The sequence below is a fragment of the Hylobates moloch genome, unplaced genomic scaffold, assembly GCF_009828535.3.
Source record: "Hylobates moloch isolate HMO894 unplaced genomic scaffold, HMol_V3 SCAFFOLD_9, whole genome shotgun sequence".
Classification (NCBI taxonomy): Eukaryota; Metazoa; Chordata; class Mammalia; order Primates; family Hylobatidae; genus Hylobates; species Hylobates moloch.
The window spans coordinates 121,446,916-121,462,280 of record NW_026652284.1 but is presented as its reverse complement, the minus strand read 5'-3'; the positions used below and the strand labels follow the sequence as shown (position 1 = coordinate 121,462,280).

The window sequence follows — 15,365 nt, the reverse complement described above, 5'->3', positions numbered from 1 at the left end:
GAGAGAGGCTCCAGAGACGCTCCGAGGGGCGGCACCCCCAGATTCCCGGCCGGCAGACCAAGTTCGCAGCTCTCAAAACACGTCTCACACCAAGGGCCCCGGGCGGGGAGAGGAGGGGAGAAGAGGGGAGGGGAGCAGGGCGCTGCTCCAGGGCACCGGCCTGAGCTCGGGCGCGGTCCCTGGCCACAGGAGCGCGGGGTCACCGCCGGGGGACCGGGACTCAGCCCTCGGAAAGTCCGCGCCAACCCTTGGGGCACCCGGGCGCCCGCTCTCCGACTGCTGCCCCGGCTGCCGCCTCGCGGCCCACGTCCGCCTCAGTTTCCCCCCCCCTTACCTGCTCGAGGTCTCGGAGGCTGTCCCGGGAGGCGCCCAGCAGCGCGCACAGCTCCAGCAGCCCCGAGGGCAGCGACAAGTGCGGCGACGCGGCCTCCGCCATGGCTGCCCGCCGCTCGCTGCGGGTACCGCACCCGGGCGCCTCAGCCGCGCAGCCGCCCGCAGACCCCTGGGGACCCGCCGAGCCGCCTGGGGGCCGGGTGCGCGGCGAGCGCCGTCTGCGGGGCGGGGCTGGAGGCGGGGCCTGGGGGGGCGGGGCCCGAGCCGAGGCGGGGCCTGGAGAGCCCCCGCGGATCCCGGAGAGCCCCCGCGGATCCCGCGGGGGAGACAGTTTGGGGGCGGGGCTTGACTGGGCGGGGAGGTTCTGGGCGGGGCCTGGAGTGACGGGCCCTGGAGTGACGGGCCCTGCCCTAGGGACCGGGACTTAGGGGCGGGGCCAGTCCTGGGGCGGGTGCTGCTGGAGACCCGCACGCGGTCGTCATTTCCTAACGCGCCTGCGGGCCCTGGCGCGTGCGCGGCGTCTGAGCACGCGGCCCCTTCCTTGGGCCCCGCCCAGCCCCGCCGGCCGCCCACTGCCTGGGGAACCGAGGGAGGAACGGGCGGGGTCCTCAGGTGCCCGGCGACGTCATGCAGCCCCCAAGGCTCCAGGACGCAAAGGGTCCCCTGATCTGGCAGTCCCTGGACCCACCCTGGAGAGCGTGGGGGGACAAAGGCCGGACGCGCCTCCCGCTGCCGCCTCCAGGAAGCCATCCCTTGCCAGGACAGTGGAGTTGGCCGGGTGTGGACAGCAGGAAGGGCCGGCGGGAAGGGGGGGTGGAAAGATCCACTCCTGGTTAATAACTCTGCGGGGTTAACCTAGGGCCGGCCATGTCCAGTACGGACTTGAGTAAAATTCAGCAGGAAAGGCAGCAGGGTGGGCGCCGCTAGAGGGAGGCTTCAGGACTGAGGGTCAGAGGCCCAAGGCCTGGCAGGGCCCTTCCCTGGTCAGCTCCAGGCTTGGCCTGATGCCCAGTGGGCCACGGGCCTCTTCCAGCCTCAGGCTGACCCCAGAGAAAAGGGCAGCCCACAAGCCCAGGAGACCGGCTTGCTGCCTGGTCATTGCTGCAGAGCCTGGAGGGGGCCCGGGCTCAGTCCCGGCTGACCGTCCCCTCCCTTGATCCTGCCATAGCCATCTGTGTAACCCAGGGGAAATTATTCCAAAGGGACTTCCACTTCTGATAATCTATGATTCTGTTTTTTAAAAAACAAAACTCTAAAATGCTTAATGTCAAACATCTGTCATCAGCTGAAGAGGAAAAGGAACAGTAGGTACAACGCAAGGCAACATCAGAAAGGGGAGCCCTGAGGAATTTCTCCCTCCTTCCCCCAGCCAGGTGAGGCTGTGACTGCAGCCTGACTCACGGGTTTTATTTCACTTATTAACCTAAAGATGGTGAGGATCCGCTGGTTCTCCCCCAGGCCTGGAGGCTGCCTACCATCGGTGGCTCTCATCGGTGAGCTGAGGCCACAGTTGTTAATAGTCTCTGACTTCAAAAGAAAGACCGATTTCATGCACAATTGCCTGTCTCTCTCGACGGTGGCCTCGGTTTTTTGTTGTTGTTTTTCTGTTTGTTTTTGAGACAGAGTTTTGGTCTTGTAGCCCAGGCTGGAGTGCAATGGCGTGATCTTAGCTCACTGCAACCTCTGCCTCCCGGGTTCAAGCGATTCTCCTGCCTCAGCCTCCAGAGTAGCTGGGATTACAGGCGCCCACCACCACACCTGGCTACTTTTTATATTTTTAGTAGAGACGGGGTTTCACCATGTTGGCCAAGCTAGTCTCAAACTCCTGACCTTAGGTGATCCACCCGCCTTGGCCTCCCAAAGTGCTGGGATTACAGGTGTGAGCCACCACACCCAGCCTCGGTGGCCTCATTTTTAGCAGCTTCTGCAAAGCGCACAGCCTGATTCCGTCGCCTAGAGTCCCCAGCATGCAGGAGAGAGGCTCTCAACCCGGGCTGGAGTCATGAGCCACTCCCTGAGGGCGCACAGGGCCTGGGTCTGACTCCTGTGTGTTGCTGTGTGACAGGTGAGCTCAACAGCCCTAAGCCGTGACTTCCTGAGGGGCAGTGGTCAAGATCCAAGGGAGGTAAACACATGGCAGCTCTTGCCACAAGGACCCAGTAAGGCTCAAGCGAGAGCAGGTCTCTGCTGTCCCTTTATCGCCAAGAGGCCAAATGCTTTAAGGAAGAGAGCTCCAGCAGTGCACAGAGCTTGCAGTCCACTCCTTTAGGCCCCCTTTTCCTCCTCCTCAAAACCAGATAATTGGGCCAGATGACCTCGGAGGGGCTCCCAGCTCTGCGCTTTTTAATACGTTCCCGTCTCTCATGCCACAGATCCTTCCAAAGTGCCTACGGAAAGCTTTGTCCCATCTTTGAAAAATTGCTAATGGGTTTGGAGATACAAGGTGGAGATGACTAGCAATCAAACTCGAAGATGGAAAAGTCACATCGAGGCAGATGAGCAGATGAGGGGACCTAGAGAAGAAGAGAGGTGCACGGAAAGCCCAGCCAGCAGGAACATCTGCCCCAGCAGGCAGCACTGCCCCACATCAGAGTCGAGGAAAGCAAAGCTCGGATTGGATAAAAGAAACCTGCAAACACGGTCGTGCTCACTGCACGTGGGCTCAGAGCACGTTACCCTCCTTCCCTGCATGTTCCTGTGAAACGGGTTTACTGCTCTAACTCTCAGGGACACTGTGAAGATCAAACGAGAAAATAGAAATAAACATAATTTATAAACCATAAAGTACTGATACCAAAAGAGGGGTGAGCACAGCATCGTGAACGTGCTGATACTAAATGGTTTACTTTAAGATGATTTTATGGTGTGTGAATTTTGCTTGAATAAATTTTTTTAATGGAGTTCATGGGGACGCTGCAGGATGTCAATAACCTTTGGACATTTTAGCAGCGCTTTAGGTGTTAAAATTATTTTTTTAAAAATACAGGATGAAGGGAAAAGCTTCATGACGTTGGATTTGGCAGTGATTCCTTGGATATGACCCCAAAAGCACAGATGACAAAAGAAAAAATAGTTAAATTGTCTTCATCAAAATTAAAACTTTTGTACATCAAAGAACTCTTTCAAAAGAGTGAAAAAGTCACAGAATAAGAGAAGATGTTTGCCAATCATATACCTGATAAAGAATTAATATTCGGAGCCAGATGCAGTGGCTCATACCTGTAATCCCAGCACTTTGGGAGGCCAAGGCAGGCAGATCACTTGAGGTCAGCAGTTCGAGACAAGCCTGGCCAAAATGGTGAAACCCCAGCTCTACTAAAAATACAAAAACTAGCCAGGCATGGTGGCGGGCACCTGGAATCCCAGCTATTTGGGAGGCTGAGGCAGGAAAATCGCTTGAACTCGGAAGGCAGAGGTTGCAGTGAGCCAAGATCACGCCACTGCACTCCAGCCTGGACGACGAAGTGGGACTCCATCTCAAAAAAAAAAACAAAAACAAAAAAAGAGTCACTATTCAGAATATATTAAGAATTCCTACAACTCAACAACAAGAAAAAAATCCAACCCAATTAAAAAATAGGCAACAGACCCAAATAGACATTTCTTTTTTTTTTTTTTTTTTTTTTGAGGACGGGGCTCCCCCCGTCCCCCCGGCTGGAGTGCAGTGGCGCGATCTTGGCTCACTGCAAGCTCCGCCTCCCGGGTTCACGCCATTCTCCTGCCTCAGCCTCTCCGAGTAGCTGGGACTACAGGCGCCCGCCACCACGACCAGCTAATTTTTTTTTGTATTGTTAGTAGAGACGGGGTTTCACCGTGGCCTCGATCTCCTGACCTCGTGATCCGCCCGCCTCGGCCTCCCAAAGTGCTGGGATTACAAGCGTGAGCCACCGCGCCCGGCCAGACATTTCTTAGAAGACACACAAATGGCCAATAAGCTCATGAAAAGATGTTTAACATCATTAATCATTAGGGAAATGCAAATCAAAGCTAAAATGAGATACCACGTCACACTCATTGGGTGTTTTTTTTTTTTTAAATAACACAACAACAAAAAATAAGAAATGTGGGCGAGGATGTGAAGAAATTGAAACCCTTGTGGACTGCTGTTGGGGATGTAAAATGGCGCGGCTGCTGCAGAAAACAGTATGGGTGTTCCTCACAAAACTGAACAGAATTGCCAAATGACCCAGCGATCCTACCTCTGACATATACTGGAAAGAACTGAAATAAGGCGCTGGAACAGACACTTGTAACCCATGTCCACAGCTGCAGTATTCACAGTGGCCAAAAGGTGGGAGTAACCCGAATATCCATCAGTGGATGAATGGGTAAATAGATTTTCTTTCACTGGCAATAAAAGCTATGTCTGGAGGCCACTCCATTTCACACAGCTCTCCACACGGGTGAGGGCACAGCTTTCTCGTCTCCTTCCTATGCTGCATCTTCAGAGCTAGCTATGATATGATATGTTGTGATATGTACATATCGAATATACATGTTTTACATGCAAATGCAACCAGTTTATTGAGGGCTTGATGGGGGATATGGGAGTGGGGGGGAATGGTCTTTTATTTCCTATTTAAAAATCTCAACAACAACAAAACGGGACAGAAGTGCAAGACTTTTAGTGTTCTCTAGAGCAATGTCACTTGTCCCTAGACGAATGGTAGGAGCAGGGCATGTTCATATGTCCTCGAGGTGTGACCACACATGGGTGCACAGTAGCCCAAAGCACATCCCAGCCGGGAGCAATTCCTTTTATGGGGCTGCCTGGGCAGGAGCCAAGGTGCTGGGTTTGAAACAAAAAGGAGTGACTCTGTCCCACACTAAGTAACTCACCAAACCTCACTGACCTCAGTGTTCTTATCTGTAAAAAGAGCAATGCAGGGACCGGCTCAGTGGCTCACGCCTGTAATCCCAGCACTTTGAGAGGCCGAGACAGGTGGATCAACTGAGGTCAAGAGTTCAAGACCAGCCTGGCCAACATGGTGAAGCCCCGTCTCTACTAAAAGTACAAAATTTAGCCAGGCATGGTGGCACATACCTATAATCCCAGCTACTCAGGAGGCTGAGGCAGGAGAATTGCTTGAACCCAGGGGGCGGAGGTTGCAGTGAGCCAAGATCGCACCGCTGCACTCTAGCCTGGGTGACAGAGCGAGACTCCGTCTCAAAAAAAAAAAAAAAATTTTTTTTTAATTTTCAAAAGCAATGCGTACCTTGCAAGGCTGCTTGGAAAATCAAATATGCCAATAGATGTGGACAAGCCCCGTGCAGAGAATGGAAAGCTGCCTGCATAACTATTATATTAGAGCTGTTTGGACAGACTAGGGAGCTCCCCTACCTGCATTAAAGGTCAAACTCTGGGGCATCTACAAGACCCATCACAGTCTGGCCTCATATAAGTGCTCCCGCCGCACCCCTCCCGAACAACTATGAATCACTCACTGTCACCCTAAATGTGCCCTTCCCTGCGGGCTGCCCAGGATACACTTTTCCTACTCAGTCTGAAACCCACCTACTTGTCCTTCCAGGTCTTGTTCAAACAGCGACTTCAGGGAAGCCCTCCTTCCTCTCACCCCCAGCTCCCCCGGTGAGAAGTGGGGCTCCCCTTTAAACTCCAGAACCCTCCACCCTGCATTCCAGGTGCTTCATTCTCAATGGCCTGGTGCAAATCCTGACCCAGTAGTGGTAAGTATCTGACTTTGCACAATGCGTGGAGTGTCACAGAGACCATGGCTGGTGATAAAGGTGCAATCGGAGTTGCCCTCTGCTGTCTTCGTTCACAAGAATTCTCCTCGAGGGCCAGTCTCCCAGCTCGATGGTGAGTGAGGAGCAGGTGAGGTTGACACACATACCCCAGAGTGCACAGCCCTGAACATCCACACATGGTGAACACACAATCCCGTGTGTGGTATTTGGATGCACCCTACCTTGTTACAACTGGAGTTCAAATATTTGGATTATGTATTCCTCGCAAAAACTTTGAAGTGGGGTTAGCTGGATCTCCATGCTATGATACATGCTAAGCTTCAGCTTTTCTGGGAAAGCATAATCACGTCTCTGTAAGCAAAGAACAACATGAGTCCGAATGAGCAGCTTTTTCCAGGAGCGACATGATGGGGACACCATACTGCCATAGTGCAAATCACATGCAAACACTTCCAAATCCAACCCCTGCTCTCACTAGCCCTGTGACCTCGGAAGTCCCTTAACCTCCTGAGCCTTGGTTTCCCCATTTCTTTTGAGATGTTTATTGAGCACCTGCTATATGCTTGGTCCTATGATAATGGCTAAGAACACAGAAGAATAAAATAAAACTACAGACCTCCCCGCCACAAAGAGCTCACAGTGCAGAAAATGAGTGTTCAATGGAGAAAGGGAAGCAGAGATTGCCCTGGAAATGGAGAAGCAGCACCCCTGACCCAGCGGGGGATTCAGGTAAGAGGAGAACACAGAAAATCAACCATGAAAGGGGAAGAGGCATTTTCTGGGGGTATAAAGGCATAGAGGGCAAGACAGGCTCAGCAGCGGGAACAGCACTGGCAGAAGCGAGGCTGCAGGAATAGCACTGTGTGTGCAGAGGCCACCGCAGCAACGCTTGGATGCTGCCGAGAAGTGTCTGTTTCATGCTCGTTGCTCTGCCCAGTCCCTGAAGCAGTGCCCAGCGCATGGCAGTGCTCTGTACACACCGAGGGGAGCAGTGGAGAGGGCCAGTGGGCTGGCGTCTGTCCTGGGGTAGTAGGAGGCTAGGAGGACTTTGACCAAGAGAGAAAAGTGTCCAGACTGGTATTTGAGCAAGGGGACCCCAGCTGCAGGGAGAGGCAGGAAAGTGCACGTGAATACTGCAATCTCCAGGCAAAGGCAGAGGATCCAAACAGGCCATGAGGGGAGCAGCAGGAAGAGGGGCAGGAGGCAAGTCAGGAGCACTGGGATGGGGTGGCAGTGGGGAGGGGGCCGGGGGCCTTCCACATCTTGATTCCCTAACTCCACAGATGAAATTCGGCTCCTGTTCCACCACTGCAGCTTTGACCCCACCATACTCCAGTGGCTTGTGGGCCTGTCCCCCTGTGGATCTGTCCATTCCTTGAGGGCAGGGCCTACAGCTGAGATGCTCCTGCTGTGTCCCCAGAGCTGCACAAAGCAGGTCCCCACTTATGTGAGGAGAGCCCAGGAGCACCAGGCTGGCAGGGGCAGGGGCAGGCGGGGTGTGGAGGAACCCCGGGGGAGTTGGTTTGGGACAAGTTGACCTTGCAGGACTGTGGACATATAAATGGCCCATCCTGAAAGTGGTATGTGCCTCTGTGTTTGTGCACGTGTGTAGTGTGTGTGTTTAGCAACTGTGTGCTGTCACGTTTAGGCCTGAGCCTTTCTCCCTTCTCTTGTGCTGGGAAGGGAGGGAGAATTGTAGAGAAAGCCAGAACACAGATACAACGGGGCTGGTGCCGCAGGCTCTGGGGAGTAGATACCAGGGAACAAGCCCTTCACCATCCACAGTGAGAACGGTCACGTGATGGGGGCCCAGCAAACAGCACAGGGAACATCACCGTTAACCATGCCACAGGCGGGCCGCCTCGTCAAATGCCCCTGGCCTGCTCAGGCAGCCCCTCCTGTCCTAATCAGCTATAAACCCATTTGTGAAAAGTTGGTTTACCTTTAAAATATGAATAACTAAGAGCAAGCCATATGTTGTTGAACACTAACTGTCTGGGCTCACGTTGCAACCTCTGCCCGCCAAGTTCATGGAAAAGACAGTGCAAGTTCTGAGCTCAGTGTCTCGTAGGGCTTTGGAGGGTGCAATGGCAGCTCTCAACACTGGCCACCAGTAAGACCCATGTGGAAAGTTTGGACAAACCCCTATGGCCAGGTCCTGCCTCAACTGCTCAGAACATCTAGGGGGCTGGAGTGTGGGCAGCTGAGGATCCAGCGGCGCCCCCAGGTGACTTGGATGTGCAGCCAGGCACCGCTGTTGGGCTAATGCTGTATTTTGTCATTTGTGAAACGAAAGTAATAGCACTTCCTCCGGAATGAGGAAAACATTTAGCTCCTCTCCATGAGCACTATTGCATGCCTACTCTGTGCTGGTTCCCGTAGCGCCTACCGGTGCTGGCACACAGTGGGGCTGAACACACGTGGTGAGTTCAGACCTGCAGTCACCTGGACCTGGCTCAGCACCTACAGGCTGGGTGACCCTGGGCCCCTTGCCTGAGCCCTGTGGACGAATGTTCCCATCACCTGGCCCTGTGGCTGACACACAAAGTGACAGGAGTACCATGAGTATTTGACAAATAAAGCAGAAAGGTTAAATTCCACTGCCCCGCTGGTCATGGGCCACCTGTGCAATGGGCCGCCAGTCGGCAGAGATTCGCTAACCCCACATGGAGTACAGCACACACCGTGATCCCACTTAACAAAGTCCAGGAGCAGACAAAGCACATGTAAGTAAGAAAACCACACAGAGGATCACTGCGGGGTGTGCACCACGTGCAGGGTGCTGTACTCCCTGGGGGGGCCCTGGGGCCATCTTGGTGGCGCCCTGTTCCTTCAGCTGGTGGGACAGGGCTGTTCATGTTATAGTGATTAGATATAGTCTCTGTAAATATGAAATATTTTATCAGAAAAAAAAACAAGTCAATTATCTCATCTCTTTCTGGAATTCTACTGTGTCTAAAACAATTGCCCAACTTCAGATATCAAGCAACTATCCTAGACTCCAATCCCCAAGAAAACAGCCTGAATCTAGAAAATGCCAGACTGAGGAAGAATGATAAAAAGATGGGAAAGGGGCGTGTTCCCTGGCTTCCTTTGTTGCCCCACAGCCTGGAGGCCTGATGGTGAGAAGGGCCTTCCACTCAGGGCTGTCCCCACTCTCAACAATGCCTGCTCTGAATGGCCCCTAAGAAGTCACTGAAGAAAATTTGGCCAGGCACGGTGGCTCACGCCAATAATCCCAGCACTTTGGGAGCCTGAGGCAGGCGGATCACCTGAGGTCAGGAGTGTGAGACCAACCTGGCCAACATGGTAAAACCCCATCTCTAGTAAAAATACAAAAACTAGCCAGGCGTGGTGGTGGACACCTGTAATCCCAGCTACTCGGGAGGCTGAGGCAGGAGAATTGCTTGAACCCGGGAGGTGGAGACTGCAGTGAGCCAAGACTGTACTACTGCACTCCAGCCTGGGCAACAGAGCGAGACTCAGTCTAAAAAAAAAAAAAAAAAAAAAAGGAAATTCTGGGAAGCCAGGGCTGAGGAAGGACATCGGGAACCTGTTGCTCCCGCTGGCAGCTCAGAGCTGCAAGGCTGAGCAGCCACACTCACTTGCAACATTCTCTTCCTCCTGGGTATGAAGAAAGACAGGAAGCTGTGGTCTGGCTGCCGCTGTGTGCTTGGTCGGGGAGGAAGGGGACAGATGTGAGAACTATCTTAACCCATCCGGACTGGGAATCAAGACAAACAAAAATAGACAACTGACAGTAAATAGGCAGAAAGGGGGAAGTCAGGTACAAACGCCACTCACCCAGGGCCCAGGAGGGAATCTCAGACCTTCCAAGGTTATTCAAAGGCAGTCTCTGCACCTGCCGCCTGCTGCTCTGAATGCTGCCCTCTCATCCTCTGTGGCCAACTCCAACTTGTCTTTCGTCGGCTCAGATGCCAACTCCCCCAGGAAGCCCTCTCTCACCTGCCCCCCTACTTCCTCCATCCAGGCTGTGGTGCCCCCTACGCCTCTCAGGGCCTCCTCATGTTGCTTCTGACCATGACCATGTGGGGGACAAACCCATGTCCTTCGTGCCTCTCCACAGCCCTGCCCTTGGGCCTCCAACTATGAACCAACTTGACCCCTCCCTTGTCCCCACTCCCGAGCCAGCGCCCAGCCCCCACACATGGGCACTTCTCATGAGGTCCCCGTGGGAAGGGCACTGGCACTGGAGGCAGAAAGTCCCAGGTACAAGCCCCGATCCACCCTTCCCCAGCTGTAGGGCAGGGAAGTGGCCACGCAAACCTCGAGGGGCTGTCCTGCAGAACAGGGTGATGGGCAGGGCCTGCTGTGGGGTGGCACTCAGTGACTGCCAGGCATCCCCTGCTCCCCTGGCATCAGGCTTTCCCCTGGTCAAGACCCACTGGTTCTCTGCAAGGCAGGGCAAGGGCAGACATGGCGAGGGGCCACCCTAGTGGTGGTGACGATGGCTGCCGGTGGCTCATCTACCTGAAACTGGAGGCGTTCAGCATGTGTGCACATTCTCTTACGGATCTTCTCAGCAACTCTATAAACTCTGTCACCCCATTTCACAGATCAGGCACCTGAGGCTCAGCCAGTTCAGCCACATGGCCAGGAGCACGCAGCAGTGAGCGTGGGAGCAGAGGTGTGCACCTGAGAAGATCCAACACCAAAGCCCAGGTGCCAGCCACTCCAAGGAGGAACTGCTTCTCCAGGTGGGACCAGAGCCTTTCCAGGCTGGACTTCCACCCCTGTCCCCCGAATAGGCCCTGCCCACCCTACTCTGTCGCCCCTGCTGCAGGTGGTTCTAAAGTTTGCTTGGGGCTGGGCACGGTGGCTCATGCCTCTCATCCCAGCACTTTGGGAGCGGGTGGATCACAAGATCAGGAGATGGAGACCGTCCTGGCCAACATGGTGAAACCCTGTCTCTACTAAAATACAGAAAAAATTAGCCGGGTGTGGTGGCCCATGCCTGTAGTCCCAGCTACTCAGAAGACTGAGGCAGGGGAATTGTTTGAACCTGGGAGGCAGAGGTTGCAGTGAGCCAAGATCGCGCCACTGCACTCCAGCCTGGCGACAGAGAGAGATTCCGCCTCAAAAAAAAAAATAAACAAATATGGGTGACAATACCGCCCATGCTGGAATCTTATAATTAGAAGGGATTTAAAGACCATCTGGCCAAACTCAGTCAACTCTAACTCCCCTGGGCCCAGCGAAAGTTCAAAGTCACTTCCTGCGATTCATTCTCACAGCTCCTTGTGAACACCCCAGTGGGGCCCCAGTGGCCTAGATGCCGGGACGGACCGGTGGCTTCCCTGTCTCACTGCACCCAGGGCAGAGGCTTCTGCTGGGTCCTGAGTGCAGTGTCCAGCGAGGAGGCTTGGAGAGGACGCAGGGGCTCCCGGTCATCCAACTCCCAGATGCGGCTCAGGAACGCAGACAGCGCCCACAGGGCCAGGCTGGAAAAGCCACGTCCCCTCTGCCTTGAGCAGCAAAAATGCCTTCCCAAGAGCAGGGGCCACATCTTCTGAGGGTTCCCAAATCCCCCAGCCTCCAGGAGCCCGTGCAGGCCAGTCCCCAGCAGGGCACACGTTTTCCCAGCAGCCCAGGAGGGGCATCTGCCGCCCACACCACAGGGCAGGGCATGACCTCCTGGAGGTGCTGGCCCAGCTAGCAGGTGGTGAGGTTGGAGGCCAACCAGGCACCGCAGGCCTTGACCGCAGGCACCTCCCTGACCCCTGGGCCCGGCTCAGGCTGGAGCATTACCCCAACTCTCCCGTCCCCTTTCAGCCCTCTTCTCCAAACCCAAAGCCAGCGGGCCCCCAGGTGGAGGCAGGGCAGAGGCCTAGAGGCCAGCCACTACCCAGCCCTGTCACTCCTCTCCCATCTGGCCATGGGCGGAGCCACCGACAGCTATCACCTAGGGAGATGTGTGTGTGTGTGAGAGAGAGAAAGAGAGACAGAAAGAGAGGGAGAGGGAGACAGGAAGAAGGAAAGTCAGGGAGAGAGAGGGAGACAAAGAGAGGGAGACAGCACAGTCTGTGGCTCTGTGGTGGGGGGTGCCAGGCAAGGGAGGCCCTCCTGGACATGGGTCACCTCTGATTCCCCACTCACCCTTGACCCACCGAGATGTTCCTTTCAAGCACCTGGAATTTTTCCAAGAACTACACACACAAATCTTCACGGCGCCACCAGGAAAAGGAAGGAGCCGCACCCCCTCCCCCACGCATCTGGGAACCCTTCCCTGGGCAGAGGGAGGAGGCGGCAGGCCCCATCCCATCAAATCATGCGGAAAAGCCTGGTGGGGAGAGTCGGCTAAGGGTGGATTTGTTTAAAACCAGCAAAGGCCTTGGACCCCAGGTTTTTGCACCCGTGGGATCCAGGCAGCAGTTTCTGTTTCAGGAGCTCTCCCGCTCCCAGTGGGGAATCAAACCCAGAGGAGAGGGGTGATGAGCCGTTTTCTCTGGGCCCACACTGCTGACTGCACTGACACCAGGCTGGGAACCTTCTCCCCTGCCATCCCCTGGGGATGCCGCAGGCTCCTCTGCTCCCCATTCCCACCTTCTTCCACTCGCTCCAACTCCCCCAGAATAGAGGGTCCCAGGAACCTACAGGTGGCTCGGCAGCTCTCCTCCCAAACCCCGCTGCTCAGCCTCCACCTCCAGCTGTCCCCCACGGCCCTTACCCCTCCTGTGCTCCTCTCCTGCCCACCTTACCCACTGGACAGACTGGTCGTCCCGGGGTCTCAGGTCAGCACCATCAGCACAGATTCTATTGACAGTGGAACTAGTGCCTTCCCAGTGCACATCCCACGCTCTTGGGCTGCACCTGTGAGCTGGGGCCAGGGCATCCCCTGGACTTCATGCTGTCCCCTACCCCAGCGCTAGATTGGGGAACCACATCTCTGTGCCAGCCAGCAGTGTGGCAGGGGACAATAAGGTCAGGGGTCAGACCACCTCCCACAGTGACCCCTGAGCCCTGAGGCATGTCCTCGTGGACTCCACCCCCTCCTGGGGCTCAGCATCCTAAGCCCAGACCCATCTCCTTCCCAAAACCTGCTCCCCGCAGAAAGAGGCCGCACTTCGGCAACCACAGCTGCCACTCTGGCTGACAGAGCCAGACACCTGGGTCAGCCCGGCCTCGTGCCACTGCTGGACACTGGCCACCGGCCCAGTCTTCCCCATCCCCACCGCAGATGAGCCCCTGCTTCTCAGGCCTGACAACTCTACATCCCTGCATCAGCCCAGGTCCTCAGGGAAGCCAACGCTGAGACAGGACTAAACAGGCAGGAGCCGCATGACAGGCACCTGTGGGATAACCTGGGGATGGAGCTGGGGGCTGGGAGAGCCCTCGGAAGCTGGGAGGGAGTGAAGTGCCCCAATGTCCAAGTCCACCCAGAAACCCCGAATGTGACCTTATTTGGAAATAAGGTCTCTGCAGATGTAACGAGCTCAGTGAAGATGAGGTCGTTTCCTGGAATAGGGTGGGCCTCAGATTCAATGGCTCCTTATAAGAGGAGAAGCTACCCAGGGACACACACAGGGGAGATGAAGGCCGAAATTGGGAACATGCACAAACCAAGGGACACCGAGGATTTCCGGCCACCACCAGGAGAGGCAGGCAGCCTCCCCTCTCCCAGCCTGAGGGGAAGCCTGGCCCACCCACCTTGGCTTTGCACTCGCCGCCCCGCCCCCCGCCCCCTGCATGCCCATCGCTGGGAAGGCAGGGGCTCAGTGCATCGTCTGTATTCAAAGCATTGTTTCAAGGAACCAGTGAGCAAATGAACTCAAATGTGTCCTGCTATTGTGTTGTTGCTGCATGATGCTGGCACTCCAAAGCGTCTCCAGTCATGGGCCCCAACTCCATCCCACCCTGCCCCAAACCCAGACATTGGAGGAGGATTTACAAAAAGGGCTTCTATGGTTTTGTATTTACTATGGGGTTTTTCTTACAATCGTTTTCTTACAATAGCCCCTTACAAAGGGGACTATTTTTATTAGCCACTTTTTAAAGACATGTAAATGAAGTGCCAAGTCAATCTGTAATTCTGCTTTCCCTTAATGTGAAATCTTTCTTTAGACTAAAACTTGTTTATGTAAAAGAAGCTTTACTGAAATAAACCATGTGCTTCTCATGACCCAATCATTCCACAAGTCTTTTTAACCTCCAAACTGGTCAGAAAGGCTGTTCTTGTCACCTCACCACACTGGCCACAGTTTGGTGATAGATACTGAGTCCCCTGTTTAGCTTTCCCAAAAGCATTTCATTCTCACCCTGGTTTTTGCTACCTTATCACACGAGTTAAGCACCTGCTCTTGCTGCATTAACGTCCGGTTTTAATCTTCCCGACTAGCTCATACTTGAGATACTTGACAAGTGTGTAATTGATTATTCTAATTGGAAACAAACACCCAGAGAAACATATAAAGGATGCATGCCGGGAAGCACGTGGCTTCCTCACAGTCTGCAAAACTCTGCAGAGCTCTTTCACCCTGGTTTATGGAGAGGCCTGCATATTGACGACAGCCGCACTCATTGGCTTTTAGAGCCGTCTACACATTCTCCGTAATTTAATACTCACCATACTTCAAGAGGGAAGAGCAAGCATGCCCATTTGACACAGAGAGAATTGGGGGTCCCAGCTAGCCAGCAGGTCACGCTCACTAGGGGCCCGCTTCATCCCGGGGACTCTGAACAGGCTTCTCCCATCGCCTCTAGACTCCTGTTAGTCCTGCTTCAGAAGAAGTCCTGCTCAGAGGCACCCCGCAGCAAGTCTGCAGCTGGGAGTCCAGCCCCCATGTCCACATCCCTGGAGAGGCCTGGTGCCCTGCTGTGTGCAGCAGAAAGAAGCATTGGTGTTCTGCCCTGAAGCCTCATCCCCCACACTTGCTGCCACAGTCATCTTGGAGCATCTTGGTGGCCCTGGCCTCTTGGGCAGACACCCCGTCTGCCTCCTAATCATGGCTATGGGTGACCACCCCAGGCAGCCCTCCTCCCCAGCCTGGCCTGGTGGAGCCCCCTTTGGACCCTGCTAGGGTCTTGACTTGACCCCAGCTCTCCCGCTGAGCTGATGCTGTAGCCACAGGGAGCCGGCCATGCCTCTCTGGTAGCAGTTTCCTGGCTGGGCAGCCAAATGCTGGCCTAGGGGCCCAGGCCCTACTGATCTCTCCTCCTCCAGGAAGCAGCTCTCAGCGCGGACCCAGCCCAGAAGAAGGCTGGAGGTGCCACCTGACCCCCTCAGCCTCCGCACTGTCCTCTGCTCTGGCCCCTGCATCTGGCAATGCCTCCCAGTTTCCCTCCCCTGGCGAAGCACGTGGATT

The 15,365-nt window shown here is 55.0% G+C and overlaps 1 protein-coding gene and 1 long non-coding RNA gene across 6 annotated transcripts in view; one reads left to right on the top strand and one right to left on the bottom strand.

Moving 5' to 3' along the window:
• Positions 1-555, bottom strand: part of DENND3 (DENN domain containing 3) — a 69,151-nt gene extending 68,596 nt beyond the window's left edge. For 4 of the 5 annotated variants that reach the window (XM_032760553.2, XM_032760555.2, XM_058443847.1 and 1 more), the window contains exon 1: positions 335-544. In XM_032760553.2, the coding sequence (XP_032616444.1) occupies positions 335-436 (102 nt within the window). In that variant the 5' untranslated portion in view covers positions 437-544. Of the gene's footprint in view, positions 1-334 lie in introns of all 5 variants that reach the window. The other variant, XM_032760552.2, reaches the window with a different exon arrangement.
• A 312-nt stretch (positions 556-867) lies between these two features.
• Positions 868-3,263, top strand: LOC116813626 (uncharacterized). The gene is made up of 3 exons (XR_009214811.1): positions 868-1,111; positions 1,619-1,706; positions 2,706-3,263. It is a non-coding gene; the product is annotated as an uncharacterized LOC116813626 (long non-coding RNA).
• The last annotated feature ends 12,102 nt before the right edge of the window (positions 3,264-15,365 follow it).